The sequence below is a fragment of the Sus scrofa genome, chromosome 1 (genome assembly GCF_000003025.6).
Source record: "Sus scrofa isolate TJ Tabasco breed Duroc chromosome 1, Sscrofa11.1, whole genome shotgun sequence".
NCBI lineage: Eukaryota > Metazoa > Chordata > Mammalia > Artiodactyla > Suidae > Sus > Sus scrofa.
This window is the reverse complement of record NC_010443.5, coordinates 225,144,187-225,159,828: the sequence shown is the minus strand read 5'-3', so window position 1 is coordinate 225,159,828 and position 15,642 is coordinate 225,144,187. Positions and strand designations below refer to the sequence as shown.

Sequence of the window (15,642 nt, the reverse complement as noted above, 5' to 3'; positions counted from 1 at the left end):
GTCAGTGTATGTCACAGATTCAGCTCCAATTTGACCCCTAGCCCCAGAACTTCCATATACCATAGATGCGGCTATAAAAAGAAAAAAAAAAGAGAAAAAAAGGTAAATAATTTCCCAGAGGGCACACAGCTAGTAAGTGCTACTCCAGCTTTCTCTGACTTCAGATGTTAGGCTTATTTTCATCTAACCATTTGGGAAATTTTCCTTGAGCAGATTTTTTTTCCACAATAATGCCTTTTTTATTTGGGCAATAATTACATATGTGCATACCTCTTATGTTATTATTTGTGGAGAAATAAATATTACCTCTATTCTCTAGTAAGAGTATTTTTCATATTTTGGTTAAATGTTATAAAATATCACCGCTGTTTGAAATATGTCACATAGTATTTGAGTCTATCTCCTGGTCAAGAATATTGGCCTTACCTCAGGATTTAAGTATTTATAGAAAGATACCAAAAAATCTGTTTAGAGAAACATACTTCAGGTAATAGTAGTAGACACTGACCACTAGTAGAATTTACTTGGTATCTTTTTTTTTTTTTAACTTTCTATTGTATGCAAATGCAGAATGTGCATTCACTGATTAAAACAATGACTTTTTCTTTTTCAGAAGATGAATAATCTTTCATTTAGTGAGCTATGTTGCCTCTTCTGCTGTCCACCATGTCCGGGGAAAATTGCTTCAAAATTAGCATTTTTGCCACCTGATCCAACTTACACTCTGATGTGTGATGAAAGTGGAAGCCGCTGGACTTTACACCTGTCAGAACGAGCAGACTGGCAATATTCTTCTAGAGAAAAAGATGCTATTGAGTGTTTCATGACTAGAACCAGTAAAGGCAACAGAATTGCCTGCATGTTTGTTCGTTGCTCACCCAATGCCAAATACACTTTACTCTTCTCACATGGAAATGCTGTTGATCTTGGTCAGATGAGCAGCTTTTACATAGGACTGGGATCACGGATTAATTGTAATATATTCTCATATGATTATTCTGGATATGGTGCAAGTTCTGGGAAACCAACAGAGAAGAACCTCTATGCAGACATAGAAGCTGCTTGGCTTGCTCTTAGGACAAGGTAAATGGTGACTGTGAGTTGTTTTCCACACTTGTGATGGTTTACTAAAATTGTCTTTTATAAGAAAAGAATAAAATCTGTTCTTGTAACACATCTTGAGGTACTCAATAGAGATTATATTTACCGATATATACATAGAAGAGTTACACTTTCAGGTTGTAATTTTAAATTTTGTATAATAGCATAAAAGAGTTCGACAGGTCATGTGTGTGTGATTTTCTTAAAAATTTCAGCCAATGAAAAATGGTTGGTTTTAAAACTTCTTGGAGTGTGGTATAAAAATGTTTATTCATAGTTGTAACATTTCAAGGGAATGAGGGAAAACCGTGATTTAGCTAATTATTCACTTGATCATTAACAGTAAGAGGTTGGATTGTTTTTGTTAAATAAGGTTTTGCATATACACAATAATTAAAAACTAATAGAAGTTGCATCAATCTTCTCTAGTCACAAAGATACTTATAAATTTTTCTTGAAAAATGTTGCAGTTTTGTATACTTTAGTGTATTTTCTCATCAGACAGTTAATGTATACTAAAAAGAAAGTTATCTTACTATAAATTATTCCTCATTATACAGTGATAAGCTACCTGACTTCCAGAGTATTTGAGACTGAAGCTAAAGGGCATAAAAAAAAGTTAACCATTTAATGCTTAAATGTTAATAGTTTCAGTTAGTTAAGGATAACTTCCTCAAATTCATTAGTAGGTATAAATTTTTTTAGAAATTATCTTTAGAAACATTTAGCCCTCCAAGATGTGTAATAAAACTATGGTCTCAGAGTTCTATATAAAGGGGATTCTTATGTCAGCTGAAATGATATGAAAACATATCTGACAAGTAAGTAAAAAAGATGGTAAATAGTAGGTAAGGAGTTTAGGAATGGGAGGGAGGCAGGTACAGGATGGTAAAAATTTGTAAACTTAAGCTGTCTTAAATGACCACATTTAAAATATGCTTCAGTTATTCTGATGTCAGTCCCCTCAGGCCTACAAACAAAAATGAGTACCCACTTTCAGTCAGCCAATTGAACATAGTATATTACCTGTCAGCAAAGTATGATAATCTTTTTAATAACAGATTTATGAGATATAATTCACTCCTTTAAAGTGTAATTTCAGTGAATTAGTATAGTTTTAAAAGTGCTAAGTTAGGAGTTCCTGACTTGTGATTCAGCAGTAACAAACCCAACTAATATCCATGAGGATGCAGGTTTGATCCCTGGCATTACTCAGTGGTTAAGGATCTGGTGTAGGTCACAGACACAGCTCGGATTCCATGTTGTTATGGCAGCTGCTGGTCATATTCGACCACTAGCCTGGGAACTTCCATGTGCCTCACCTGCAGCCCTAAAGCGGGGGGGGGGGGGGGGTTGCTAATTTAAAGCAGATAGCCTTTATTAGTAGTAGTTTTCTTTGTTTTGTTTGTTTGTTTGTTTTTTGCCTGCAACATGCAGCCTCTTGATGTCAGATCTCATTTCCCAGACCAGGGATTGAACCTGGACCGCAGCAATGAAAGTGCCAAGTCCTAGCCAGTAGACCACCAGGGAACTCCTGTTAGTGCTTCTAAGTAACACAAAAGTATGATTTTATTCAAGCAAAACATATTAGTATCCAGTTAAGTGTTCTTTCTATGTTTATGTAAAAGAATACCCTCTTATAAGTGGTCAGCTTTATTATTTTGCTTTTTTAAAATCTTATCAGATATCAGGGTGGCTCTGTGGCGCAATGGATAGCACATTGGACTTCTATAACTAGGTCACCATGCTGTACAGTAGAAAATTGACAGAACACGGTAAACCACCTATAATGGAAAAAAATTAAAATCATTAAATGAAAAAATAATCGTATCAGATATCAATTTAAAGAAAGCTTTCTGAAGTGATTTGTCATCTTGGCTAATTAATCTTTTAAAACACTTGAGAAGTATGAATGGGGAGCAGGACCAGAATAGATAAATTGCTAAATAGTCCCACATACTAGTTTAGCATAGAGTTTCAGACTTTGAATTTTTCTTATGTTGAACACTAAGTATGGTTGGAAGAGTTAGTAAGTGTAGAAAGTCTTGGGAAATTTATTTAATTTTTCTGAGCCTCTGTTTCTTTGTTTAATGAAGAGGTTGAGTTAAATTATCTCCAAGATCCTTTCCAGTTCTTGAATTCTATCATCTAAGAAAATGTGTATAATTAAAATTGATGCCTTTCATTTCCTTTACTTGATTGAAGTAAAAAGTTAGAACTTAAGTAACCAGCAAGGGAGAAATAATGAACTTAAATAATTATTATTTGAATAACCTCCTTTTAATAATAATTGAATATTTAATAACCCGTTTCTGAACTTAATGATGGATCAACAAAACATAAGAGACAAATATTCACTATACTGCCTTTCCACCACAGTCTTTGAGCTCATTAACTGTGTGCTATAATAGAAAAAGCGCTGGACTGGGAGTCAGGATACTTGGATTCTAATTTTAGGTCTGCCACTAACTTACTCTGACTTTGAACATCTGCTCAGTTAGCAGCCGACCTACATCAGATGGTCTCAAAAGTCCTTTCTACCTTGTACTATTCTGAAATTCTGTTACTGCTTTGAGTCTTCTGATGCTAAATTGGCAGCTGCTTCTGCTTCTCTGGAGCCTTGCCCTTGCTAGCTTTAGTCTAAAACTCATCTTTGCCACCAACAGTGCTGTTATTCAACTAACAGCATCCATGCAACCTCAGGAGTTATGCTGATGCTGCACATGTTCATTTTCCTAATTTCTTCATTCCTATGGAGCTAGGTCTGTTGCAAAGAAAAAGCCTCTCTCTCTCTCTCTCTCTTTTTTTTTTTTTTTTTTTTTTTGGCTGTGCCTGTGGCATGTGGAAGTTCCCAGGCCAGGAATCAAACCTGCACCACAGCAGTCACCCAAGCCACTGCAATGACAATGCAGCATCCTTAAATTAACCCACTGTGCTACAAGAAAACTCCAAAAAAGCTTTTCTGAGTTGAGTTACATTTAGAGTGAATTTGAAGTAAATGGAACCCAGTCTCTGGGACATGGTCCAAATGCTTGTGTAAGACTGATGGGAAAAAACTATGGGGAAGTCTGTTACTACCCAGATAGATCAGATAGCTCTCTGCCTCTGGAAAGAGCCCTAGGGATTTGTCTTTCTCTTTCCTGGTGAATGTTCAGATACTTAGAAAGCTGTATTACCTTTTCAAAAGAGTGAAAGCTATTGTGCAAACGAACCTTAACATCTCGGAGTGACTGCTGTCAAACTACTAAAGTGAAATGACATATTTGTTGTCAGTCTAGCCCTTAATCCCACTTTCATTAATTCTTATAGTACTTCACATTTGCAGTAGTTTATAGTTAGGACAATTACATTGTAAACAAGTAACAATACCTTGTTATAATATTATTGAGTCAGTGAATTCCCATTTAAGTCTGAAGCATTTTTAAAAGAAGTATAACAGTACTCTTGATCTTTATCATGAAGTCTGTTCATAATTAACTGAACCATTTGGTATTTTGGAATTAATCTGTTGATCTTTTCAGTTATTAGTCCATTTCTATGGGTAAATAATCATAAATGTCAAGAAAAATAATAATTTTCTTGGTTAAAATAAAACATATATTTTATTCACTCCATACTATATGTAGCATTTTCATCACTGTTACAGACTTTAGAAAATACATTGAGCCATTTTTGATTTCTAGAGAAATAAACCTTTGTTACATTGAATGGAAAATAAATACTAAATATCCATTAAAAATCAATCCATTAAAATAGTAGTAATATAATATGTTCCAAATTTAGTCAGTAACATGCTACATTGAATTGCATAAACGATTTAATAAATTCATTACTTAAGATTAAAATTTTAAGAAACCTCAGCCATTAGTTTTCCAAAAGATGGAATTGAAACTGATGAAAGAAGTGAAGGATGGAGTTCCCGTCGTGGCGCAGCAGAAACGAATCCAACTAGGAACCGTGAGGTTGCGGGTTCAATCCCCAGGCTCTTTTGGTGGGTTAAGTATCCAGCGTTGGCATGGGCTGTGGTGTAGGTTGCAGACGTGGCTCAGATCTGGCATTGCTGTGGCTCTGGTGTAGACCGGCAGCTACAGCTCCAGTTCGACCCCTAGCCTGGGAACCTCCATATGCTTTGGGTGCAGCCCTAGAAGGACAAAAGACAAAAAAGGAAAAAAGAAAGTGAAGGATATAGATTTTATTGTAGCATTAAATATGATAAAGATAACTAAAAATTATATTTTAAAAATTTAACTTTGTGTAAGTCATTTGTCATTTTTTATAAGACTGAGTCCTTGGTAATTGAATATTTCATACCAGTCTGACTTTATTTTTTTAACTTCTTAACTTTGTAGATATGGCATTCGCCCTGAAAATGTGATTATATATGGCCAAAGTATAGGGACAGTACCATCTGTGGATCTTGCTGCTCGGTATGAGAGTGCTGCTGTTATTCTTCATTCTCCTTTGACCTCAGGAATGCGAGTTGCTTTTCCTGATACCAAGAAGACCTACTGTTTTGATGCATTCCCAAAGTAAGTCTTAATATTCAAAAAGTTTAATTCAAAGAAACTTTTGAGGGAATTTTTTTCCATCACTTAAGGTATTCATGATACAATTCACTCAGCCGTGAGCTCCTATTTTACATATATTACAAAAATAGTGAAAATTAATTTGTGAGGAGAGTAGTGGCAGGATACCAGCCAGAAAACTGAAATGTTTAAGACATGGTACCCCAGGTGAAAAGAGCTAAGTGCCTTAAGCCCCAGGTAGTAGCACTAGTTTTGGAGACAAAAATAAGAATTTGAGAAATAAAATTCATAGAACTGAATGTCAGACTGTATGTAGGATACTAAAGAAAATAACTTGAATATAATGCCCAGGTGTTTGACTTGAGCCGCTAATGGATGATAGTGAGATGCTTTCTTAACACTGGAGAAGAGAAACAAGTAGAGGAAACATAAAACAGATACATGTTCATAAAATCAAGTGAATGATGTTGAATGATACCTGATTTACAAAATAAAATGTTAAAACTGTAAAAAATGTTAAATCTTACATGAACCAGAATAAGGAGTTCCCGTTGCAGTGGTTAATGAATCCGACTAAGAACCATAAGGTTATGGGTTCGATCCCTGTCCTTGCTCAGTGGGTTAAGGATCCGGCGTTGCCGTGAGCTGTGGTGTAGGTTGCAGACGCGGCTTGGATCCCGCGTTGCTGTGGCTCTGGCATAGGCCGGTGGATACAGCTCCAATTCGACCCCTAGCCTGGGAACCTCCATATGCCGCGGGAGTGGCCCTCAAAAGACAAAAAGACAAAAAAAAAAAAAAATGAACCAGAATAAATATTGCTCCCACAAAGTATGCAGATATAAGCAGCATTAGACAAATTAAAAGAGGGGATACTTTTCTTCATGCTTCTCGACACAGGATGGAAGTTCCCACTATCTTCTCTTTCTCACTGTAAAAAAAATGATGGCCTATTTTTCTCAAAGAAAGGGAAAAGGCAAGAAGAGGATGGCAAATTTCAGTCTCGTTTCCTTTCTCCAGTTGGCAGCAATACAAGGGTTTTTTTTTGTGAATGATAGATTGGTCAAAGGCCAAGTCACCACTTAGTTCTTTATAAGAACAGCAAGGGTCATTTTAAAAACACATATTTTTCTTAGCCAGTAAGTGGTTACTTTGAGAGGGAAGCTTATGGGAACATATGATCTTATCACTATAGCAGCTTTGGGAGGTTTTTGGTTTTTATATTTATTGGGGATTTGTTTTTGTTTTAGAAAATGGTAGATTGGAAGGTATGTGCATTATACTGTCTAGCTGAATGGTTGGAACAATAAGGAGATATTTGGGGTAAACTACTGCCAAGTTATATCTGTCTAACTCCTTTCATTTTAGCTACACCATAGAGAGCAAAACTAACAGTAAATTGTTCGAAAAAGAACATACATTTCCTTTTTTATTTCCTCCACTTTTGGACATTTGATAGCAATATTATACTCAAGCATTTTTTTCCTTACCAAAAACAGCCTTGGGTTACTTCATAGATTACTTTCCTCTTTTTCAAGATTCTGTCATTTTATGATTATAAGAGTTGTTATTTGTAAGATTTCTTTTTTGTACTGTTTGCTTCTTCCAGGTTGCCCTTTTTCATTATTTGTTTTGATCCTTGTCCTATATTTAAAGTGTTCTCCTCTGATGTCTGATAATTTTTGGTTGTGTCCTCACATGGAAGAGTTAAGGAACTAAAGAGCTGGCCTGAAGCAGGTGATTAAGGCTTAATGTCTGAGTTTCACTATCCAGTGATTTGGTCAAGCCAGTTAGTTGGGGACTATGTCAGTATTTATATTGCATCTTTCCTCTTAGGCAGATATATTCTCCAAAAAAGGCTCCTTCTGAGAAGACTCCCTAAAACTAACTACTGCTGAGAGGATGAAGGCTGCCAGCATTCTGGGAGCCTGGTAGGGAAAATGGGTTCATTGCAGCCACTGTGTATGTTTACTTGCTATTTATGATACCTCTGCCCTGAAGGGTGGAGGGCAGTTACCCAGCTGCAAAAGGAAGAGGAAAGAATCTGGGGGAGTAGGGCCTAACTAATTCTTAAACAGACTTTGAACGAATTCTATAGATTTAAATCACCTGCCTTCATTCCCCATGTCAATTCCTAGCCTTCTGGGGTATTCCATGGTATAATTGGGCTGGTTCTTCACTTTACCTTTCTATCCTCTTAAAATTATATTTTCTCCTATACATTTAGTGTGTTACCTCACACATTCATCTGCTTTCCAGGGCCAAAATACTGTATTTTGTTACATTCTTCCTATTTGTGTGAGTTAATACCCTAAAATAAAACAAAAAGCATTTTGCTGTCATTTTAGTAAGTTATTAGGAGGGGGGGAAATATGAGTGCAGAGAGGTATGTAGTTAGCACATAATTGAAATGTTCCTTGGTTTCTTCCTTTCCTTGCAACCTAAGCTTATGTGCTTCAAAACATCAGCATTATAGAAAGGTGAAGGAGGTTGACTATAATCAATGGGTGATTCCCTCAAAACAGAAGTGTGTGAAGTTAGCGTCTTCAAATTATCCTAAGGTAGTGATATAAAGATGACTTGCATTTTATTTTGTATTCAAGAGGTATCTATCCATCCCTCCTGAATTGATTTAAAGACAATTCTGATGTTTGTATTATCTAATGTAACACAAGAAAAATTGTGTTCGTATTTAATTTCTTCTTTACCCTCTCTCTTTCCCTACAGTATTGACAAAATCTCTAAGATAACCTCTCCAGTATTAATAATTCATGGGACTGAAGATGAAGTCATTGACTTTTCACATGGCCTCGCATTGTTTGAGCGTTGCCAAAGACCTGTGGAGCCTCTCTGGGTTGAAGGGGCAGGTCACAATGATGTGGAACTTTATGGACAGTACCTTGAAAGATTGAAACAGTTTGTGTCACAGGAACTGGTAAATTTGTAAAATATTCTGTAAATTTGCATACTGAGTTTTCTTTTCTTGATGAACTGCACTCTTTGGTAAATAACATAAAACCTGAAGGTTTTGTTTGCAAATCATGTAAGTTGCCTTCATAAATGTACAGGTAATGATTTGTTAACAGACTTAATGAAGGTTTTAATTACCAAACTAGAAACTGGAAATAACAGTATCATACAGTCAGGCTGTGTAATTTATATTTTTTCTGTGAATTTTTTTTTAAACATCAAGATGAGTACTGTATGAAATTTTAATTCTGTAAAATCAAATGCTGTAAAAGTATTGCCAAATGCTTTTGCATATTGGAAACAAATTTATAAATATTTTTAAAACATCTCAATGTACTAAATCTTATCTGGTATACAAATGTAATATTCTGTCAATAAAAAGTGTATATCTAAAATAATTCAAGTACTCATAATAGAATAAACTGTATGAAAACATGGAAGTTCACTAGATATGACCTAAACCCTGTTGTACAGGGATAGAGATTTAAAAGGTTATTTTATTGTAAAATACATTGAATTTTCTCTATTTCCTGGTTATCGTACATTCTCTCCTTTAAAAAAAAAAAAAAAAGATGTAAGTCTTAATTTTCATGCCATCTGTTAATTTACCAACTAGTCACCTTGTAAATGAGAAGTCATGATAGCACTGAATTTTAACTAGTTTTGATTTATAAGTTTTGGTACTGTGAGGCAACTACTTAAAATTTTCATTTTAGTAATTTAAAAGGCATTTAGAGCTTCAAGAATGATTTTGTATGTAATGTTGTTTTAAATTTTGACTAATCTCTTAGAAATGCAGTACTGTCGTTATTAGAAAAACTGAAAGTCCATTAGATGTTCTTTAAGACCACAACAGACTGGCTATTTGTTCCCTTTTCACTTTGACTATTTTTAAGAACAGGATCTATTGTTTTGGATTACTCTCTGAAAATTTCATGGATTCACTCCTGGATGCAGGAAATAAGAAAACATTTAATTACATAACTTTTATATTAACCAATGTAGTAAAAAATGAAGCTCACACCCAAAAACTAAGTTGCCTTTCCTTGAATGAATCCTGCTTGAATAAAACAATGAAAGAAAAATAAAATTAAAATTAATGGTATGTAGTCTAATTTGTAAATGAATGAATATTGAAATAATACACACTGTGGATATATTTTTAAGGCCTTATGTAGTTTTAATTGTTCTGCTTGTTCTGTGGTTATGTCTAAGACTATAGTATATGATTCTCTTCAAAGTATATCAAGTTATTGTGAATGCTTTGGTTCAGATGTGTCAAATTAACAGTAAAACAAAAAATACGCCATACAGCCGTGCTTGTTTTCCTTCTTCCATGCTCCTCACTCTTACTATGACTGAAAAAGAAAAATACCATTAATCTTTATAAAACATAGATCTAGTTTTCTAAATTTTATATTTACAAATTTTTTTATTCTCATTTCTTTCTTTTAGAGAGGTTTTTCCTTCTTAAGATTGTCTTGAAGCCTGTACAGTTCCTTCTTTGTACAACACGTACCCCAGAGTTTAGCTAAGTGTTTTCTTTGATCATCTTGGAAAATTGATCATACTAATTCACTACTCACTCATTCTACAGACTTAGTGAATGTCTACATCATGCAAAATCCTATGCAGATAGAGATAGAAATCAGCCATGTCCTCAAAGATGTCACAGTACAGCTGACATATAAGCACATAGGCCCTTATTGCACAAGTATTACTATTGGGATAAGACTGAAGGAGATTTGTAGAGTGTTTATAATAGGTGAAAGATACTTTGAAAGGAACATGGGGAGAAAGTCAAGGAAGAGTTCCACAGAGAGGTGGTATTTGGAGTTCCCTTTGTGGCTCAGTGGCTTAAGAACCCAACATAGTGTCTGTCCATGATGATGCAGATTGCATCTGTGGCCTTGATCATTGGGTTAAAGATCTGGCATTGCCACAAGCTGCAGCTCTGATTCAACCCCAGCCTAGGAACTTCGATATGCAGCAGGTGCGGCTGTTTAAAAACAAAAAAAAAAAAGGAAGTGGTATTTGAACTGAGCTCTGAAGGATGATAAAAAATGATTAGACCTGGGTAGCCCAAGGGAAATGAGGAGAATGATATGTGGAGGCCTAAAGGAAAGATAGTGCATCTGAAATTAAGACTAAGAATGGCATAGGGAAGAGGTTGGCAAGCTATTTAGGGGCATAATCATACAATGTATCATTATTCTAGAAACAACAGAAAGCCATTAAAAAATATGAAACTACATTCGGGAGTTCCCGTCGTGGCGCAGTGGTTAACGAACCCGACTAGGAACCAACCATGAGGTTGCGGGTTTGGTCCCTGGCCTTGCTCAGTGGGTTGGTGATCCAACGTTGCCGTGAGCTTTGGTGTAGGTTGCAGACGCGGCTCGGATCCCACGTTGCTGTGGCTCTGGCGTGGGCTGGTGGCTATAGCTCCGATTCGACCCCTAGCCTGGGAACCTCCATATGCCGCGAGAGTGGCCCAAGAAAATGGCAAAAAGACAAAAAAAAAAAAAAAAAAGAAACTACATTCGTCAAGAGCTTATAGATGAAAAATATCTACAGATTTTTAACTTACTAGAAATAACATGTGAGCCAACTGTTTACGAAACAGTAAGCTTATAGTGCTGAAAAATTCATCATGGGGAAACAATCTCATACAAAGTGCTGGTCAGACCACATCTGCAACACTAATTTCAGGATGCAGTCAAGAATATTCACAAATTAGAGCAAATCCTAGGGTCTTTTACCAGGTTGGGAGGAGTTCTGTAAATTGAAGCCCAAAGAGTAACTGAAGGATTATGTGACTAAGGAATGAGAGCTGTCTTCAAATATTGGACAGGCATGTACAGTTTACCTTTTGTGACTCAGTGGGACTAGGTGAAAGTTGCAAAATGTCAAGATTAAAGCTCAGTGTAAGAAAGAACTTATTATTCTTTATCCATCAAGGAAAAGGATCACCTCTTAAGGATAACTGAGTCTCCTACCACTGAAGCAGAAGCTGAATGACATCTGACAGTGCTACAGAAGAAATCCAGATTTAAATGAGAAATTGAAGTAAATGGACCATATGTAAAAATTTTTTTCTTTTACAGTTTTGTATTCCATTTAGGGTTCTTCTACTTACTCAGAGCACTGCTTGCTTTGTGGCATCTAGAAGGACAGTGTGATGTAAAATTGGCAATCAGATCTGGGTGCTCTTCTGAACTGATGCTAACTAGGTCTGTGACCTTGGCAAGTCACTCTTGGACCACAGCTTCCTACTAGAAATGCAAAGATGGGGAGTTCCCATTGTGGCTCAGCGGAAACTAATCTGACTAGCATCCATGAGGATGCAGGTTCAATCCCTAGCCTCGTTTAGTGGGTTAAGGATCCAGCATTGCCATGAGCTGTGGTGTAGGTCCCAGACGCAGCTCGAATCTGGCATTGCTGTGGCTGTGGTATGGGCCAGCGGCTATAGCTCCAATTAGACCCCTAGCCTGGCAACCTCTATGTGCTGCAGATGTGGTCGTAAAAAGACAAAAAAAAAAAAGAAAAGAAAAGAAAAAAAATGCCAAGATGGAACTGATTTCTAATGTAATGTGAAAATTTCTCAGCCTCACTCGTGTAGTGACTTACTAATTTTTAACCTTGGCTTGAGTAGCCCCAAATAACACTTTTTTTTTTTTTTTTTTTTTTTTTAATCTTTTCTAAGGCCACTCCTTCGGCATATGGAGGTTCCCAGGCTAGGTGTCAAACTGAAGCTGTAGCCACTGGCCTATGCCAGAGCCACAGCAATGCGGGATCCGAGCCGCATCTGCAACCTACACTACAGCTCACGGCAAAGCCGGATCATTAACCCACTGAGCAAGGGGGGGATCGAACCCGAAACCTCATGGTTCCTAGTCGGATTCGTTAACCACTGCACCACGACGGGAACTCCCCAAATAACACATTTTGACATGTGGCTTTGGTACATACTAACATGGTGCAATTCTGATGGTAACGTGATTCTGGGGAAATGGTCAGCAATATACAGAACTCCTACCATATCTTACAAGTACAAAAAGCAGAATAAGAACTTTAGTAAATTGAATTATCATTTTTACATTTTTCCGATACTTCTAACTTACTCAAATTTATCAGTTCCATATTCTACCTAAGAATATATTCCACAGTGCTTTTTTCCTTGGTGATTTCTATAAAAATATAGGTGTTGCTCGCTTTAAGAAAGCTTGACAAATGAAAATGAATTTTTAATTGTAAACTGACATCAATTATATGAATAGGATGTTCTTTGTGCAAGTAGACATTTTATATGACAGATTTAATTTCAAGAACAGGTATTATGGGAGTTTTCTTGTGGCATAGCAGATTAAGAACCTAATATTATCAATGTAGAGGTTCAGGTTCAACCCCTAGCTCCTAAGCTTCCACATGCTCTGGGCATGGCTAAAATGAACTAGAAACTTGGAATTCTGTGAAATGACTAATATAGGCCTTTGTTAAATTTCTACTAGGAAATCTATGCAGTGTTTATTTAATGAAAAATGAAATGATTTTTTAAAAAAGAACATGTATGGGAAGCCAGATAAACAATCTAATCTTAAAAATTTTCCATGTAATAAAGCCTAATCCCTTCATTTTACAGATGAGGAAGCCCAAATAAGAGAAGTTACCATGCGAAGGTCTACAGTTGTCATCAGTTTGACTCTCATTATCTTCTCTTCACCAAATTTATCTGGACTAATAGACCACTGATCCTTTTAAACTATTATACAACATGGGAGTTTCCGTCGTGGCTCAGCAGAAACAAATCTGACTAGCACCATGAGAACACAGTTTTGATCCCTGGCCTCCTCAGTGGGTTAAGGATCCGACATTGCCATTAGCTGTGGTGTAAGTCCCAGATGCAGCTTGGATCCCGTGTTGCTGTGGCTGTGGTGTAGGCTGGCAGCTACAGCTCCTATTCAACCCCTAGCCTGGGAATCTCCATATGCCTCAGGTGTGGCCCTAAAAAGACAAAATAAAAAATAAATTACTACACAACATAAACTTATTTGCTCACCAGTGTTAATCAAAACTTTTTTTTTTTTTTTTTTGGTCTTTTTTGCCATTTCTTGGGCTGCTCCCTCGGCATATGGAGGTTCCCAGGCTAGGGGTCGAATTGGAGCCATAGCCACTGACCTACGCCAGAGCCACAGCAACTCCGGATCCACGCTGCATCTGCAACCTACACCACAGCTCACAACAATGTCAGATCCTCAACTGACTGAGCAAGGCCAGGGATCAAACCGGAAACCTTATGGTTCCTAGTCGGATTCATTAACCACCGTGCCACGATGGGAACTCCAATCAAAACTATTTTTAAATGGCTCCTAGATTCCTCCTTATCACTTAGTTATTCACTGAATAGTAAATTGGTAGATTGTACTTTTAACATTTTCAAATTAATGATTTGCATATTTAAAGTAAGTAACAGTCCATTTTACAAAGCTCAGTAACAGCTATTTGGTAGTTCTAAAACCTAGTGAAGACAGTAACTATAGTCACATGAATAAACAACCAAGTGTTTACTTCAGCAGTACATTTACTACAAGTTATATAGCATGCCAAGTATAAGCAATTACATTGAAAAAAGTGTAAAAGCAGTTATTACTAATTGGTGATGAACAGGCTTTAGGTTTGTAGCTTTGGATTAAAATAGGTAGTATGTTTGAATACCATGATAGTATATTGAATTTCTAATAATAATAATATGTATCACAAAAAATGTACAGTAACCAGGAGTTCCCGTCATGGCTCAGTGGTTAACAAATCTGACTAGGAACCATGAGGTGATGGGTTCGATCCCCGGCCTTGCTTAGTGGGTTAAGGATCCGGCTTTGCCGTGAGCTGTGGTGTAGGTTGCAGACACGGCTCGGATCCTGCGTTGCTGTGGCTCTGGCAAAGGAAGGCCAGCGGCTACAGCTCCAGTTCGACCCCTAGCCTGGGAACCTCCATATGCCGTGGGAGCAGCCCTAGAAAAGGCAAAAAGACAACAACAAAAAGTCCAGTAACCAAAAAAGGAACTATGCATATGATGATTGAAATTGTTTTGCGTTGTAATTTGCAGAATGGAGAGAGGTCTGCTACAACTGTAAATGGATTATGCCTCTGAATAAGTTGAAATAATGCAGGAAGGAAGCAAATACCTCCATCCTGGAAGTAAAGCAGAGTCTTTATAAATATCGGTGAGCTAAAGTCTAAGCTGGTTCTCACATTAGGAGCCCGATTGACCTGAAATTATTTTTCTCCATTTCTTCTTGTAGGCCGTGTACTGAACTTGCATAATGTAATTATAACATTTCTAGAAAAGAAATTATTAGTATGCTTTCAGAAACAAGATCCTGGAGGGAGTTCCCGTCGCAGCACAGCAGAAACAAATAGAACTAGGAACCATGAGGTTGCGGGTTGAATCCCTGGCCTCGCTCAGTGGGTTAAGTGTCCGGCATTGCCGTGAGCTGTGGTATAGATCACAGATACAGCTCAGATCCAGCGGTGCTGTGGCTGTGGTATAGGCTGGCAGCTGCAGCTCCTATTAGACCCCTAGCCTGGGAACCTCCATTTGCTGCGGTGCGGCCCTAAAAAAAAAAAAAAAAAAAAAAAAAGTAAAGATAACAGGAGAAGCATCTCCTGCCAAACAAGAGGCAGCAGACAAGCTTCCAGATGCTGTTAAGAAAAGCACTGAGAAGAAAAAATAACTGAACAGGTCTTTAATATAACCAAAAATATTCTGAGGGAAAAAAATGCTGCAACGAACATTTATTAATACATAAGAAAAATGAGCACCCAGATTTCAGGCAGGAAGGGATAAGTTATTACTGTTTTGTGCAAATGCAGTCAGGTTTATGATCCAGACTGCCCTTCTAAAGCTGCTAACCTCCAAAGCCTTGAAGGAAAAAGATAAGTACCAGCAGCCAGTCTTTTGGTTATACCATAAGAAAGCCTGAAAAATGAGAACCCTGTTTCTGGATTAGTTTTACTGATGCTTTGTCCCTGAAGTTATAAAGTACCTTGC

General features: G+C 36.9%; 1 protein-coding gene across 2 annotated transcripts in view; it reads left to right on the top strand.

Moving 5' to 3' along the window:
• ABHD17B (abhydrolase domain containing 17B) overlaps positions 1–9,907 on the top strand; it is a 43,408-nt gene extending 33,501 nt beyond the window's left edge. The window contains exons 3-5 of one of the 2 annotated variants that reach the window (XM_005660158.3): positions 614–1,083; positions 5,451–5,630; positions 8,352–9,907. In XM_005660158.3, the coding sequence (XP_005660215.1) occupies positions 617–1,083; positions 5,451–5,630; positions 8,352–8,571 (867 nt within the window). In that variant the 5' untranslated portion in view covers positions 614–616 and the 3' untranslated portion in view covers positions 8,572–9,907. 2 annotated transcript variants of the gene reach the window in all.